The sequence below is a fragment of the Rhinopithecus bieti genome, unplaced genomic scaffold, assembly GCF_001698545.2.
Source record: "Rhinopithecus bieti isolate Rb0 unplaced genomic scaffold, ASM169854v2 scaffold_7681, whole genome shotgun sequence".
Lineage (NCBI taxonomy): Eukaryota > Metazoa > Chordata > Mammalia > Primates > Cercopithecidae > Rhinopithecus > Rhinopithecus bieti.
The window spans coordinates 3,891,393-3,909,206 of record NW_016806571.1 but is presented as its reverse complement, the minus strand read 5'-3'; the positions used below and the strand labels follow the sequence as shown (position 1 = coordinate 3,909,206).

General features: G+C 41.2%; 1 protein-coding gene across 1 annotated transcript in view; it reads left to right on the top strand.

The window, feature by feature from the left end:
* Positions 1–17,814, top strand: part of HADHA (hydroxyacyl-CoA dehydrogenase trifunctional multienzyme complex subunit alpha) — a 63,106-nt gene that overhangs the window by 36,286 nt on the left and 9,006 nt on the right. Inside the window, 6 exon segments of the mRNA XM_017876865.1 lie at positions 1,184–1,306; positions 2,108–2,226; positions 4,044–4,100; positions 7,127–7,236; positions 13,207–13,341; positions 16,394–16,565. Of these exon segments, the coding sequence (XP_017732354.1) occupies positions 1,184–1,306; positions 2,108–2,226; positions 4,044–4,100; positions 7,127–7,236; positions 13,207–13,341; positions 16,394–16,565 (716 nt within the window).

The window sequence follows — 17,814 nt, the reverse complement described above, 5'->3', positions numbered from 1 at the left end:
AAAAAAAAAAAAAAAAAAAAAAGGGCAAGTGTCTTAAGAGAGAGATTGGTTGTATGTCTGCTGTGGGTTCCCCCAGTTGGGTTTTGTTTCCTAAGTACCACAGTACTGCACAAGATTGCCATTTTGATCCCAGCCACATCCTCCAATGTGGCTCTTACAGACTTTTGATTGAGAGCCTGGTAGTGTCTGTGGTGTCTGTTTTCACAGCACTATAAATTGTGTTCTTTAGATTTTTTTAAAATAAGAGTGGGGTCTCACTATGTTACCCAGGCTGGTTTTGAACTCCTGATCTCAAGCAATCCTCCTATGTCAGTCTTCCAAAGTGCTGGGATTATAGGCATGAGCCACTGCACCTATTCTTCAGATTTTTTTAGCCTAGCTCTGTAACCTCTTGCCCCAAGCAGGTTCAAGATCTGGTAGAGGCCTTGTGTGGAAAATCAGTTGCATATTGGTTTCAGGCCCCCTTCTCCATAGAAGTACCTTATCTATTAAACATAATGATACTATGAGAGATTTCACTCAACCTCTCTGAGCTAGCCCCTTCCTCCTTGTGTACTGTCTTAGACCTTCACAAATGTTCCTGGGGGAAAACTGGCTTTGCACTTGGTTTCTTCTAACTTCTAATCTGTTGTACATGACCACCAAAAACTCTGATGGTTTCACGTTCCTTCTGCTTGGGTCAAGTCCAGTGTTCAGTCTAAGCCCAAAAGCATTACATATCCCTGAAAAGAAAATTATCAGCAATCATCAGTTCAGCTAAGACAGGCTCTTGCTCTCTAGAATTTTAGTTCATATGGTCCTTGTTACTTTCATAGTTCCCCAGTGTCTTTACAAATGATTTCATGATTTGTTCTTTTTTCTTTCCAGTTTTCCAGCAAGAATGCAGGTTGCAGTAGACATAATACATTCCTTTTGTGTGTGTGACGTACTACATTCTGCTCAGAAGTGGAAGCCAAATGAAACAGTTTAAGACCACGTTTTCTACCTAGAGTATATTATTGCTCCTCTATTCATTGTAATTTCCCTTCTTTGAGTTCATGGTTTATGACTTTGCCACCTACCAGTCTCCAGTCTGAAATGGAATGCTGTGCTAGAGCCTTTGGCTTTGGCAAGCCTGGGTTTTTCACTACCTGGGACTGCTCTAGGCCTGATTTGCATTCCAGTGTTCCATTCATTTTTATAGGACCAGGACTAAAACCTCCAGAGGAACGGACAATGGAGTACCTAGAAGAGGTTGCAATTACTTTCGCCAAAGGGCTAGCTGATAAGAAGATTTCTCCAAAGAGAGACAAGGGATTGGTGGAAAGTGAGTATCATTGTTAAAGAACAAAGGCAAAGCTTTTTTCCTGGAAATTTAATTTTATTTGCTATAGATTCAAAATGAGGAAGTGATAAATGCATTATTTACTCAAAGCATAAAGTCAGCCTTAGGAGGTGTAACAACTCCTCAGCCTTACGCTAGCCAGTTAAAGCCAATTTTAAAAACCTTTTTTTTTTCTTTATGATGACCCTTGAGTCATAGAAAACTTTTCATTTTAGAAAATGTTAAGCATGAACACAAAAAGACTAGATAATAGTGTTACAGCCAGGCGCGGTGGCTCAAGCCTGTAATCCCAGCACTTTGGGAGGCCGAGATGGGCGGATCACGAGGTCAGGAGATTGAGACCATGCTGGCTAACACGGTGAAACCCCGTCTCTACTAAAAAGTACAAAAAACCAGCTGGGCGAGGTGGCGAGCACCTGTAGTCCCAGCTACTCGGGAGGCTGAGGCAGGAGAATGGCGTGAACCCAGGAGGCGGAGCTTGCAGTGAGCTGAGATCCAGCCACTGCACTCCAGCCTGGGCGACAGAGCGAGACTCCGTCTCAAAAAAAAAAAAAAAAAAAAATAGTGTTGTAAACACTCATGTACCCAAGGCCCAGCTTTAACATTCATCAATTAGCATGTTTAAGGTAGTGCGTAGGTTGAAATTTTTATTGTGTGTATCAGCATGAAGAGCAGTTCTTGCAGATAGCTAGAATTACTTCATTTTTACAGAGTTTTGAGGATAAACTAACAAGGGAATCTAGGCTCTTTATAGTAAATATCTAAAAACATTTTATTTTACAGAATTGACAGCGTATGCCATGACTATTCCATTTGTCAGGCAACAGGTTTACAAAAAAGTGGAAGAAGAAGTGCGAAAGAAGACTAAAGGCCTGTATCCTGCACCTCTGAAAATAATTGATGTGAGTCTTACCTAATATTCCCAGTTTTCTCATATTTCCTTCCTTTCTATAGATCACTCCTCCTTATTGCCATTCTGGACCATGTATGTTCAGTACTAAATTTCTTAATTCTGCTATTAAAGTATTTACCAAAAATAAGGGAAGGGCATAGCAAGCTGTAAGGACTCATATAAAGTGATGTATTTGGGGAAAATCAATGCTGGACTTACTCATTGGTTGATGCATTTAAATCTATCAGTAACAAACCAGCAAACCAGGAAAGGAACCTAAGTCATATCAGTATAACAAGGCCATTAGAGTGTCAGGCACTAACCAAAAAGTAATTGAAACAAAATTGATGGCTCTATTCTATTCTTGGTCAACATCACTGTCAGTACCTAAAATCCCTCAAGGACTTCTTCATTGCTGTACTTATAAAAAAGATGTAATGATGTAGAGAAGCTCTGCAAAAGATCAATGAGGATAATTAAAATGATCACAGGGTTCAAGAAATCTCTTAACAGTAGACTTTAAAACTTAGAACTTTTCAGTTGGGAAAGTCAAAGATTAAGAGAGCATATAACCAAAGACTTCACAATTGGTGAATGGGTCAGTCAACAAGTATATTTTGAGCAGAAGGCACCAAAGCACATAAAATATGAAATATGCCCCCACCTGCCTTCATCTCACAGGCTGGACTGGGGATGTTAGACACGTATATGTGTTAAGGCAGATACCCTTGTAAGAGATATAAGGCAGCATAAGATTAATGCCAAATAATTGGGACAGAGGAGGCAGCAATTACCATGAGACAGAGAGATCAGTGAGTGCCTCATGGGATCTGACCTGAACCCTGAAAGCTGGGTTGAGGATAGGTGAAGGGAAAGTATTGCCAAGGAGGGAGGGCATTTAGAGCAAAGTTATGGAAGCTGGAAAACAGGCTCTTCGAGGAACATTAGTGAGACCAGTGTTTGTGGCAGATAATGAGATGTTAGTCTGAAGAAAAGCAGATTGAAGCTAGATTTTAGAAGGCTGGTAATAATGAATTGAGAAATTTTACCTTTGTCTGATAAAGATTATAGAGAGCCATTTGCATGGTAGTGGCTAAAAATGGTTTCGAAGGAGAGACAAAGTACAGCAGTGAATTAGCAAACTGTCTTGGTAATTCAGGCTTGAACTTTGAATAAGGCCCTGTGATACAATAGTAAAGTAAAAATATGAAAGCAGCAACAGGCTTGCCAAGGAGAGGTTATGAGTTAGGTTCAGATATATTGAGTTCAGATATTATGGGAAATTCAAGCAACAGTAGTTTAGACAGAGAAGTCAGAGTTAGAGATGTCAATTTGCTTATTTTTAAAAATTTGTCATTCACGTAAATTATGATAGTAAGTACAGAGTCATTTTTTTCATCTTTTATACTTGCCATTGTACTTAGGATAGTACTTATCCCAAATGTTACACTGAATTTTGTAGAGTTCATGATTAATGTGATAAACTAGGTCATGTATCTGAGGGAGAAACCATAGAGAGCTAAAAGGGCTGAGAGTGGAAGTTCAGGATCTGCCTACATTTGAAGATCAGGAGAGAAGCCAGAAGAGTAATTCAAGCTTTGTCTTTCCTTCTCCTTCCGTGTTATGCTAGATTTAGTAGTAGCCTCAAAGATGGAGAATTAAGTCAGTCGAGGGCAGCTGGATCCTCAGTCCTCTTCTCTTTCTCACTCCAGTCTAGACTTTTGACTTACTCTTTGAGGACTAGCAACACTGGCAATTTTATTTAGCATTATTGTACATCTCGCCAATCTATTCCAACACTGAGCAAGTGCTTTATATGTTTTTTAGGTGGTAAAGACTGGAATTGAGCAAGGGAGTGATGCTGGTTATCTCTCTGAATCTCAGGTAAACTTATTTCCTTTCAATGTTTTATTAGTTAAAGGAAAACTAAAGATCCAATCCTCTGTATAAAGCTGAAAAAGGAAAAAAATACCCAAAGCCTAGTAAGAATTTTTTTCTTCCAGTGCTTATCATCTCTTATGCTTAATCTCAGTGAGCAAGTGGATGCTAAGAATACCCTAATGGGGCCGGGCATGGTGGTTTACCCCTGTAATTCCAACACTCTGGGAGGCCGAGGTGGGCAGATCGCTTGAGCTTGAGTTCAAGATCAGCATGGGCAACATGGCAAAACTCCATCTTTACAAAACTACAAAATTAGCCAGGCATGGTGGCATGTGCCTATAATCCCAGCTACTTCCAGGGCTGAGGCAGGAGAATTGTTTAAGTCCAGGAAGTTAAGGCTGCAGTGAGCCAAGTAAGATCGCACCACTGCATTCCAGCCTCGGTGACAAAGTGAGACCCTGTCTCCAAAAAAAAAAAAAGAAAGAAAGAAAAAAAAAAGAAAAAACCCTTTGGTCTGCAGATGTTTGAACTTACCCTCAGTAATAAGGTTGTCACTACAAAGGGCAAGAACAGAGTTATAATCCTTTCAAAACAAGTCACTTGGGTGTTTTTTGTTCTGCACTTGGGCAGGTTTTATTGAGACAAAATGAATACGAAGATAGAAAAATATTTTTCTTATATGTTAGGGCCTAGAGATGATGACACTGAATTTTTTGGTAAATTGGAAAATGAAAGGAAGTATCTTGTACCCACTAAAAGACAAAGACAGAAGAGATGTATGTACCAGCTTTACCCATGTACTTTTCTAGCAACTTGGTGATGTTGCAGATTTAAGTGATTTGTGTTTGTTTTTAAGTTTTAAAAGATCATTGAAGAATGGTTGCTCTTTTATAAAGTTGAATATCTCTTTTTTTTTTTTTTTGAGACGGAGTCTCGCTCTGTCGCCCAGGTTGGAGTGCAGTGGCCGGGTCTCAGCTCACTGCAAGCTCCGCCTCCCGGGTTTACACCATTCTCCTGCCTCAGCCTCCGAAGTAACTGGGACTACAGGCGCCCGCCACCTCGCCCGGCTAGTTTTTCTTTTGTATTTTTTAGTAGAGACGGGGTTTCACCGTGTTAGCCAGGATGGTCTCAATCTCCTGACCTCGTGATCCGCCCATCTCGGCCTCCCAAAGTGCTGGGATTACAGGCTTGAGCCACCGCGCCCGGCCCAAAAGTTGAATATCTCTTATCCAAAATGTTTGGGACTAGAAACATTTCAGATTTCAGACTTTTTCAGATAGTGGAATATTTGCATATATATGATGGAGAGATCTTGGGAATGGGATCAGAGTCTAAACATGAAATTAATTTCATATACACCTCATACACATAGCCTGGTGGTAATATTGTACATTATTTTTAATAATTTTTTACATAAAACAGTTTTGACTGCAGCTCATAACACGTGTAATATCTTGCCCGTGACATCATGTTGGCACTCAAAAAGTTTTGGATTTTGGAGCATTTTGGATTTTGGATTTTCAGATTAACGATGCCCAACCTGTAAAAGGACAAAAAAAAAAAAATATCTGAAGAGCTCAGGACAGGTACCAGAAAAACACTTCTGGTACTAGATGTTTTGCTGGGCATTTCTGATTTTTTAAAAAATGTAACCAGTGCACATAAACATACGTACAGAACAATTGAGGAATAAGTTTCACGAATCAGTAACTGTCTTCACTGTGTGCATTGTGTTCTGTATCCTCTGTGTATTCCTCTTTTCATGTATATAATGCTTATTGCCATTCACTAAATTTCTGACCATTGATAAATCTTTTGCCCACTTTTGAAAATCACTGGTTTATTAGATAAAACATCCTGTATCAAGATGAGTAAAGCATTGATTGTGTTACCATTTTACGTTCTATTGGGTCGTGAAAGCAACTTTATTAGAGGGATTCTTTTGAAATGCTCTTTGTAACCATGTAATCTTACCAGTATATCCTAGTGATATTAATAATAGCTAACCTTGAGACCCTGGTCATTTTACTAGTGTTCTCATTTAATCCCCTAGAACAGTACCGTAAAATGGGTATTGTTTTTCCCATTTTTAAGGATGAAGAAAGCTTCACGATGGGGCAGCGGCAGAGACAGGATCTGTCAAATCCTAAATGTTATGCCTTTAACCACCAAGTTGAGACTTTTTCTCCATAAATTAGGCTACTTTTTAAAGTGGTAAATCCCACGTGGGCAGCCTGCTACAGTAGAAAAAGAACTGGAGTTCGAGGCTGGGCGCGGTGGCTCACGCCTGTAATCCCAGCACTTTGGGAGGCCAAGGCGGGCAGATCACGAGATCAGGAGATCAAGACCATCCTGGCTAACACGGTGAAACCCTGTCTCTACTAAAAATACAAAAAATTAGCCGGGCATGGTGGTGGCGCCTGTAGTCCCAGCTACTCGGGAGGCTGAGGCAGGAGAATGGTGGTGAACCTGGGAGGCGGAGGTTGCAGTGAGTGGAGATTGCGCCACTGCCCTCCAGCCTGGGTGACAGTGCGAGACTCCGTCTCAAATTAAAAAAAACAATACAACTGGAGTTCAGAATCATACTATCTTGATTCAAGTTCCATTTCTGCCACTTTGAGGCAGTATGGCTTTGAGCAAAGTTGCTCCATTTCTTTGGACCTCCTCTTCCCAATCTGTAAAATGAGAGGGTTGGTTTGAGATGATTGTGGAGGCTTATTTTGGCCCTGAGACTCTAGTTTTATGAAAAAGGTTACCACACCTCTGGTGTAAAGAAGCTGAGAGCTTAGTTATATCCAAAACTTTCTTCAATACAGTAGTCGGAAAGTGCTCCAGATGAGACAAGTAAAGAAAAGACACATCAGTGAGAGACAGACTTCTGCAGCACTGAACCCCCAACCTCCCCCACATCCCCAGGAACTCAGGCTTCACATGCATTACTTCTGCTCTTCAGAGGAACCTGAACTGAAGGAATCCATATAACCTAGACTGTGAAATTCTACCTTTTCTCATTCCTTTTTACTTTTCAGAAATTTGGAGAGCTTGTAATGACCAAAGAATCAAAGGCCTTGATGGGACTCTACCATGGTCAGGTCCTGTGCAAGAAGAATAAATTTGGAGCTCCACAGAAGGATGTTAAGTAAGTTAAACTCTACCCAGGAAGCCCTTGTGAATTTTATTGTGTGCAAAGCTCACAGAGGCTTTGAAGATCTACACAGCTAGATCTGTATCTTAATTCAGTCTTGTCCTCAACCTCTTCTTTCCTGAGCATATTTGAGCCCTTATGTCTACTAAAACTTTTGGCTTTCAAAGTTCTGCCTGTTCTGAGTTTTTTCCAAACCACTCTGGTCATGCCTATAGAGGCTTTCTTGTCACATATTGATGTCGCCTAGAAATCTGGTTTAGGTCTCCCTTCCCAAACCACACACTCCCTCTGCACTGTTCAGTAGTCATCTCTCTCTCTGTGATTTGAGATGCCATCTCTGGGAACTCACACTTCTTCCTCATTAAAAAACATAAAACTTCATTGTAACTGTTAAAATCTTGTCCTTCTTTTAGCTTACAACCTAAGTATTGGAAAGTCTGTCTGCCTCTTTCATGTGTATTGCCATAAGCCAGCCTTTTTCCATATTATGCTGCCTAATAGCTCTTCAGAGTCTATGTTTAATGATGCCCCTAAACTTACCTTGTAGCTCTGTGGTTCTCAGCGTGGACAATTTTGCCCCCCAGGGGGACATTTGACAATGCCTGGGAACATTTTTGGTTGTCACAACTAGGGAGGGAGGGATGCTACTGGCATCTGTGGGTGGAGGCCAGGGATGCTGCTAACCATCCTATAATGCACAGATAGTACCCGATATAAAGAAATATCCAGTTTGAAATGTCAGTAGTGCTGAGGTTGAGCTGTTCTATCTGAACTGCTGTGGGGGATTTCAGAGAAGCAGCTAATGATACTACCTTCTCCATCCTCTCACCTTTAATGAGATTACAAATATAAAATACAAAATAAAATGGATAAGAAGTCTGGGTGAAACAGGTAAGATTCTAACCAAGAGGGCTGATTTCCAGTTACAATCTGAAATACAACCTTAACTGCTTCTCTCAGACATTTAGTGACTGCTATCAATCCCATCTGAAGAGCCAATTGCACTTGTTCCACCTAACATTGATAGTACCTTGCATTTGATGAGCGGGGTAAATTACTTCCATGTTGCAGGAGAAAAATTACAGCCACTTAAACCTTTATCTCTTTACACATTCTACAAAAATCAGACAGATTCATAAGGAAAACAAAGCCACCCATTCCCTGTGCACAGCATAAATAGAAGGCAGAGAGGCATCCTGCAAAATTACAAAACCTAGACACACCGACTTCTACCCCTTCCCACCACATCCCTCCATGTACACAAAGAATGCTGTCAATTAAAGAAACTGCACTTTGCAACAGAAGACGGTGCTCTTAAATTAAGAAACCTAGTGTCTTAATTTATTATTAACTCCAGACTCCTCTTGCCTAAGCATTTATTGTTGTATGGCGATAGTATACATCTCCATGTAACCATAAAATACCCCTTGGAGAAGGTGGTATTGTGTAGTAAATACACAAAAAAGAAAGATAGCACCTACAAAAAGGCAATATAAGAGAAAAAGAGAAAATGAGAATCAGAATACTTAAGTTTATGAAAATTCTGTCCCCCAAAAAACCACAATGCAGAAGAAGACTATAACAGAACACTCCCAAACTTGATTTAAATGTTCTGGAATCAGCATTTGCAGAAGAGAAAAAAAGCCACCTTGAATCAAAAATTTTAAAACTCAGAACTTTAACGGACAGTAAAACAGGATAAATGTAGGAGTTGACCTAACTTGGGAAAGATATTGAAGAAAAAGGTAGCATCATCTTAGAAATGAAGAATAAGCTATAAGTACCCAAGGCAGAATATGTTAAACTGAAAATTGAATAATGAACATTGTAGATAGGGCGTCCCCCTTCCTGCTTTCCCAGTTGTCAGTAATTCTTCTACTTTCATCTCTCTAGGCCACTTCCCCCTTGCCTTGGATGAGAACTGGAATTCCTTATGGATTGTCTCTTTACAAATTAATCTTTCATATGAGTAATGCATTCCATCAGTTCTAATAAGTGAAGAGCAGTACTTACGAAAAAAAAAATGCTGAGCTACAAATTAGTATACAGACAAGGTGCCATGTTATGCATTCTTCAAATCACAACATTTCTGTGTAACCAACCCTCAAAAGTTCATGTCACCCAGCAGTTGGCTTATAAAGCATCATGCACCATAGATGTTAGCCTGCTGGGTAATTACACAAGTGGGTCATTTTGGGGGTGCTGAAGATGTTTACCAGAAGGATTCCGTAGATTGTGAAGTGTGTTAATTTAACTCTACATTGTTGTAGACAAATATTAAACAACTATAAAGCCATCATGAAAATTCTGGTGTTAATGAAGCAGAGCATAACAGTTAAGAAATGAGTGATATTTTAGCTTTAAATATACAAAAAAATTTTAAATAACAAAAAAGCTTTAAACACAGTTTTAGATTTTACTGTTATTGTTACAGCTAAAGTTAACATTCCAGCAAATGCCCTCCCACCAAACAAACAAACAAAAAACAACCTAGCAAATAATGCATTCTTTTTCTCCTTTCAAAAAAACTATCATAAATAAGATTATAAGATACTGTTTTGTGTTTGTGGGATTTTTTTGGTTGAGGGAGGGGGGCGGGTTTGTTTTTTAGAGACAGTGTCTCATTCTGTCACGCAGGCTGGAGTGCAAAGGCATAATCACGGCTCACCATAACTCCTGGGCTCAAGCAGTCTTCCCACCTCTGTCTCCTGTGTAGCTGAGACTGCAGGCGCACACCACCACACCCGGCTAATTTTCAAATAATTTGTAGAGATGAGTTCTTGCTAAGTTGCCCAGGCTAGTCTCAAAATCCTGGCCTCAAGCAGTCCTCCTGCCTCAGCCTCCCAAAGCACTAGGATTATAGGCATGGGCCACCATGCCTGGCCTATACGATATGTTTTAACATAAAAGGAATCCTTCTGTATAGATTTTGTAGCTTGTACTTTTTACTCAGTGATATGACTTGGAGATGTAGATTGATACATATCAGGTCACTCCTTCATTTTAATCCCCTATTGATGAATTACTGGCTGTTACCAATTTTTCATTACAAACATTATTATACAGCTGTTCATCACAGCATGTCATCTTGTATTTAAGTGCATCTCTGTAAAGTAGATAATGACAAGTAGAATTACTAGGTTATAGAGTATGCAGTTCTCAGTTCTAACAAAACCAAAGAACCCCCCAAAGTAGGACAAAGTGTACTTCCATCAACTATGCATGAAAGAACCAATTTTTTGTACATCCTGACTGATACTTGGCCAGGTGCGGTGGCTCACGCCTGTAATCCCAGCACTTTGGGAGTCCTAGGTGGGTGGATCACCTGAGGTCAGGAGTTCGAGACCAGCCTGGCCAACATGGTGAAACCCTATCTCTACTAAAACTACAAAAATTATCTGGGTGTGGTGGCAGGCACCTGTAATCCCAACTACTCGGGAGGCTGAGACAGGAGGATCGTTTGAACTGGGAGGCGGAGGTTGCAGTGAGCTGAGATCACACCATTGCACTCCAACCTGGGCAGCAAGAGTGAAACTCCATCTTAAAAAAAAAAATGCCAGTCTGATGTATCTCATTTTAATTTGCATCGCCCCAGTTATTAGGGATATTGAACATCTTTTTATTATTATTATTTTCTTAATAGAGATGAGGTCTCATTGTGTTGCCCAGGCTGATTTCAAACTCCTGAGCTCAAGCGATCCTCCCTCCTAGGCCTCCTAAAGTGTTAGGATTACAGGCATGAGCTACCATGTCTGGCTGAAATTGAGCATCTTCAGTGACAATTTGTTTTGTTCTTTTATGAATTGCTTTATATCCCTTGCCCATTTTATTTGGTTGTCTTTTTAAATTGATATATGCATGTTCTATTTTTCCAGCAGTATCCTTTGTCTGCTATATATGTCACAAATTCTTCCCATTCTATGGTTGTCTTAATTTTGTGGGGTCATTTGTCAAACGGAATTTTTTTTTTTTTTTTTTTTTTTTAGATGGAATTTCGCTCTGTCACCCAGGCTGGAATGCAGTGGTGCAATCTCAGCTCACTGCAACCTCCGCCTCCCAGGTTCAAATGATTCTCCTGCCTCAGCCTCTTGAGTAGCTGGGATTACAGGTGCGCACCACCACACCTGGCTAATTTTTTTATTTTTGTGTTTTGGTGAGGTTGGTCTTGAACTCCTGACCTTGTGGTCTGCCTTCCTCGGCCTCCCAAATTGCTTGGAATACAGGCGTAAGCGACTGTGCCTGGCCAAAACAGAAATTTTTAATTTTGATGTAGCAAATGTATCAATCTTTTTTTTTCAGTCCCTATTTTTTGTTTCTCTACTGTATTTTCTCATTGTCCCGCAATTACTTCTCACTCACCATGTAAATATTTGTACTATTACAAAGCTGCATTTAGAAGATGCTCCTAGGACTTGAAGTTAGATTTCCTTTTCAGGACGTTAGTATGATTTTTAAACATTATAATCAGAATGGTTAGGAATGAAACTTTATCCTTCATTACAACTGTAATTTGAATAACAATGCTGTAAACTTGGGCTTCTTTTATGAAGAGATTCTTTAAAAATTTTTCTTATTTACTGTGTGAATATGGCAAATTATTCCAGAACTATAGGGAACTAAAATGAATAAGCAGATATGATCTCTGGTCCTCAAAAGGCTTCGAATTTAATTGAGGAGACAAATAATGGACACAAAGCCATTCCAGAATACTATGGGGTAAATCAAGTGGTCCTGAGAAGTTCTAGAGGAATTCAGGGGCAAAAAAAGGTAGCAATGTGCATATGTGGAGGTGTTTAAGGAAGGGGTAAGGTCTGGAAGCAAAGAGACTGTGGAGGAGACTTTGAACTCATCCAGACAAGGAGTGATAAAGGCACAGATTTTGGGGGAAATGAAAGATTACACGATGGCTCACACCTGTAATCCCAGCTCTTTGGGAGGCTCATGTGGGAGGATCATTTGAGACCAGGCCAGGAGTTCGAGACCAGCCTGAGCATCATAGTGAGACCCTATCTCTACAAAAAAATTTAAAACTTAGCCAGGAGTGGTGATACACACCTTTAGTCTGAGCTACTCAGGAGACTGAGGCAGAAGGATCACTTGTACCCAGGAGTTCAAGGCTGCAGTGAGCCTAGGATTGTACCACTGTACTCCAGCCTGGGTGAGGGAGCAAAACCATGTCTCTCAAAAAAAGAAAGAAAGATGACTGGCCGGGCGCAGTGGCTCAAGCCTGTAATCCCAGCACTTTGGGGGGCCGAGATGGGCGGATCATGAGGTCAGGAGATTGAGACCATCCTGGCTAACACGGTGAAACCCCATCTCTACTACAAAATACAAAAAACTAGCCGGCCGAGGTGGCGGGCGCCTGTAGTCCCAGCTGCTTGGGAGGCTGAGGCAGGAGAATGGCGTAAACCCGGAAGGCGGAGCTTGCAGTGAGCTGAGATCCGGCCACTGCACTCCAGCCTGGGCGACAGAGCAAGACTCCGTCTCAAAAAAAAAAAAAAAAAAAGAAAGAAAGAAAGATAACTGGCAGATAGTCAAAATCACTAACAAATAAGTTGTTCAATAAGAAAAGAGGTTGGTCTTTTGGGGCATATCACTGCAAGTTGGGTTTTGTTCCAAAAAAAAAAAATACTCATGTTGACTTAAACATAAACTGGTTGTTTTGTTTTCAGTGATTCTGAAGCATGATTGAAGATTAGTATAATTCTATCTTGGGTAGACCAGTTCTTTTAGACCTGGTGGGTTTTCCACTTAACTTTTAAAATCAATCATTTAGACTTGGTGGGTTTTGCACTTTTAAAATCAATCATTTATTAAAGCTGTGTTTTAATAAATAAAATTATTTGAAACACCTTGTAGTTGTGCCTGCATTAGTTGATTTATTGAATAACTTAGGCAATCTTCCACTTTTACTGAAATGATTGAGATCAGTTTGCCGAAAGTCATTTCGTCCTTTCCTTGCAGGCATCTGGCTATTCTTGGTGCAGGGCTGATGGGAGCAGGCATCGCCCAAGTCTCCGTAGATAAGGGGCTAAAGACTATACTTAAAGATGCCACCCTCACTGGGCTAGACCGAGGACAGCAACAAGTGTTCAAAGGGTAAGCCTGCTCTCTCTCTTTGCAAGAGTTAGAATGTCCATTTTTTCTTGGTTGTTGTTTTTTGTGTTGGCTTGGTGGGTTTTTTGTTTGTTTTTGTCATCACGGATTCCTTTTTCCTGAACATAGTAAGTTCTAGATACTCCATAGTGAAGCCAAGTTTCTTTTGATTTTTAGAAATGCCAGTTCCTTCTTTGACTTCGTTTTGTTACGGATATTATAGACAATTAACATCCTTGGAGTCTGTAGTCTTTGAATACAGAAGGGAAAATCTTATCTAGTAGATACTTGTTAATGCCATTTTACACTTTAGTATCAGGCCTGCGGATTTTGATACAGTTTGCATGTAATTGCTCTATTGTTAAGGATTATTGAAACGGCATGACTGTCTCTGTTGAGAAGACTGAGTGAGGTTAGGATGTAAGGAAATGGGCGGTAATTGCAGGGGCAAGGCAGGGCCGGGATCAGGACTCTTGAGCCTTGTATTTCCTGACTGGCATTACAGAGAGAAGCCGTAAACTGATTCCTCCACAGTGTCTGTGGCTTTACAGACTATCTCCATCTTACCTCTGAATTAATAAAGGGGGAATATTATTCCCCCTCCTCACCTCCTGCCTCTGTCACCACCACACACATACTGCCTGTTTTCCAGAAGGAAAGATGGAACAGCAGCTTGGCCAAATGGGGGTTTGGTTTGATCAGTTTTCTGCTCACATTTAATGGACAAGCTGGCTGCACTTAAACCATCCTGCATGTGAGTTTTAGCTGAGTGAGGTTTTTTGTTTCTTAAATGGATTAGATAGCTTAAGCATGTTGTTATCCCTTTTCTGCAGGGAAACTCACATATTGCTGCCATAATGCTAACCAGGATCTGGCAGGTTTCATCATGTTGGCAAATTATTGTAAGATAATAAGTTGTAGTAGAAGATTCTGACCGAAAAAATGGCATGTGCTAGATAGCAGCAGTGCCCTAAAACTAGCATGCAAGCATCCCAAACAGCAGTCCATACCATCACCAAAGTAAGAAATTGTTGCTCTAAAATAGTTTCCTCCCCCAATCTCTCTTGAATAGTGTCCTGGGTTCCCCTTTTTGTCTTAGAAACATCAGGTTCTGGTGAGTGCTGCTCACCACACGGCTGACTTGGGACGTAATAGTTCCTGTCCTCTCTTGGGAATAGTTTAATGGGGCATTAGAATTAGAGCAAGTAACAATGTTTTGAATGCTGACAAGTATCTTGTTTGCTGACTGCTGTCCTGATTGTCAAAAACAAAAGGTTTGGGCTGATACTTTTTTAAAACCTTATTTGATGTTTTTGTTTCTTTTCAGACAAGAGTTTCACTTTGTTGCCCAGGCTGGAGCACAATGGTGCGATCTTGGCTCACTACAACCTCTGCCTCCCAGGTTCAAGCAATTCTCCTGCCTCAGCCTCACAAATAGCTGAGACTACAGGCATGCGCCACCACGCACAGCTGAATTTTTTTTTTTTTTTTTTTTTTATTTGAGACAGAGCCTCACTCTGTCGCCCAGGCTGGAGTGCAGTGGCCGGACCTCAGCTCGCTGCAAGCTCCGCCTCCCGGGTTTACACCATTCTCCTGCCTCAGCCTCCCGAGTAGCTGAGACTACAGGCGCCCCGCCACCTCGCCTGGCTAGTTTTTTGTATTTTGTAGTAGAGATGGGGTTTCACCATGTTAGCCAGGATGGTCTCGATCTCCTGACCTCGTGATCCGCCCATCTCGGCCTCCCAAAGTGCTGGGATTACAGGCTTGAGCCACCGCGCCTGGCCTGATTTTTGTTTTTCTTGTAGAGATGGGATTTCACCATGTTGGCCAGGCTGGTCTTGAACTCCTGGCCTCAAGTGATCCACCCGCTGCAGCCTCCCACAGTGCTGGGATTACAGATGTGAGCCACTATGCCCGGCCCTTAAGACTTTATTTGAATACTTTGTATTTATCTTGTGGCCTTCATTTTTCTTTTGGTTAAGGAAATTAGTGAATGGGGTTTAGCTTCATTCTTCATTTAGAGGAAAACTCTAGGTGATTCATTCTGAAAGTGTGGTCAGATGGAATCTAAGAGAGCCTACTTCCCTTGGCAACGAAAAATAATCAGTTACATGTCTTAATAACAGGAATCCTTTTCTGCTCCCTGTGGGAAAAAAGAAACCTTGAGATAATATTTTATGTAATCAGTGCAATGTGCTACTAGGTAATGAGTGGGAAGTAGATGGAGAATATAGGAAATAATGCTTGGCCTCTGTTCTTTAGAAGATTACAACTACAGACCGGGCGTGGTGGCTCACGCCTGTAATCCCAACACTTTGGGAAGCCGAGGCAGATGGATCATGAGGTCAGGAGTTCAAGACCAGCCTGGCCAAGATGGTGAAACCCCATCTCGACTGAAAAAAAAAAAAATTAGGCATGGTGGTCGGCGCCTGTAATCCCAGCTACTCAGAAGACTGAGGCAGAGAATTGCTTGAACCCGGGAGACGGAGGTTGCAGTGAGCCGAGATCGTGCCACTGCACTCCAGTCTGGGCAACAAAGCGAGACTCCGTCTCAAAAAAAAAAAAAAAAAAAAAGACGAAGAAGATTACAACTACAAAATAACATAAAATTATATATTTGTGATAAGCAAATATAAAACCATGTGGTCTCAAACACACTTTGGCTGCTTCCTCTGTCATAGGTAGAGAATCACCAGAACTGCTCTTTTGTTCTGCCATTCTAGTATTCACGTTATTTACTCCTCTTGGCAAATTTAACTGGTTTAAGAGTGATTTAGTTTATGTAAGTTGGGCATTTGGAGGCATTCTATGGTAGAAAGAATGTGTACTTGGGAGTTAACAGGTCTGAATTCTAGCACCCTCCCTTATCAAGCTATTTGACCATAGGTCCCTCTGAGACTCTTTAAACAACTCGAAAGTCTCCCTCAGAATAGGACTAACAGAACAACTACCTCACAGAGTTGGTGAAAGACACATGTGTGCTCTGGCCCATGGACACTCAAGTAAACATTAGTTTCCTTTTTTTCCCATCTAACGAGGAATGTGTTTTTTCTAGATTGAATGACAAAGTGAAGAAGAAAGCTCTAACATCATTTGAAAGGGATTCCATCTTCAGCAACTTGACTGGGCAGCTTGATTACCAAGGTTTTGAAAAGGCCGACATGGTGATTGAAGCTGTGTTTGAGGACCTTAGTCTTAAGCACAGAGTGCTAAAGGAAGTAGAAGTGGTAAGCAAGGGGCTGTTGTACTTGAATCCTAGTGTAGTGAACAGAAAAGAGATTTTTTTTTTTAAAGGAGCTATAGGAAACCCGTGGTTGCTTTTAAAAAAAGGACTATTCAAAGGCTGGGCATGGTGGCTCACACCTGTAATCCCAGCAGTTTGGGAGGCTGAGGCGGGCGGATCACAAGGTCAGGAGTGTGAGACCAGACTGGCCAATATAGTGAAACCCCATCTTTACTACAAAATACAAAATTAGCCGGGCATGGTGGCATGCGCCTGTAGTCCCAGCTATTCGGGAGGCTGAAGCAGGAGAATCGCTGGAACCTGGGAGGCGGAGGTTGCAGTGAGCCGAGATCACACCACTGCACTCCAGCCTGGGTGACAGAGCGAGACTCCATCTCCAAAAAAGAAAGGACTTTTCATTATCAAACGTTAAGTTTTTATGTGTGCTCATGCACACTGCATATGTTATAATAAGGTCAAATCTAAATCTTAAAGGAAGAAAATTAGGGTTCGTTCACCTTATTCATGTAGGAACTCTGTCACCCAAACATACAGATAACCTCACAAAGTATAGCCAGATTTTTTGGTTAGCCGAAAGCCATAACCAAACCTCTTCAGGTCTAAGGCTGCAAAGGAAATAGGGGAGGACAGTTCCTCCAGATGCTTGTTCTGTGGAAATGCTGCCTTGGCCCAGCTCCCAAATGTTCTCCATAGCCACTTCTTGAGATGGGCTGACATGAACAAAACAAGTACTTGAAGTGGGGAGTAGGAAGAGTGAGCTCCGAGGAGTAATAGCAGTAATTCAGGTATGAGGTCCAAGGCCTAAGCTAGTCTACAGTTGGATAAACAGAATGTGGGTTACCGAAAGGTGAACATGAAATGATTCTGACTTGGCAACATGCTGGATATAATGAGCAGTGAACTTATTACAAAAGATAAGAGTACCACAAAGCAAGACTCCGTCTCAAAATAAATAAACAAATAGTATCTTCTTTTATTGCCCATAGAACTCACAAAACCCATTCCTTGGACATTATTCCACAGGCATTATCTCTAGACCACCCCCTGTTTCGGTTGTCCTCTCTAGTATCTTCCTCATGTCTCGGTGTTCTACTGCTGTGTTTACAACTATCTTTTCACAATTCTGCAATCTGGGCAGGGCTCTGAGAGACAGTGGTGCTTATGTCCACTGATTTCAAGGCTGGGGTCACTCCTGGGCTGCATTCCGCAGGAAGCACGACTGAGGCACCTCA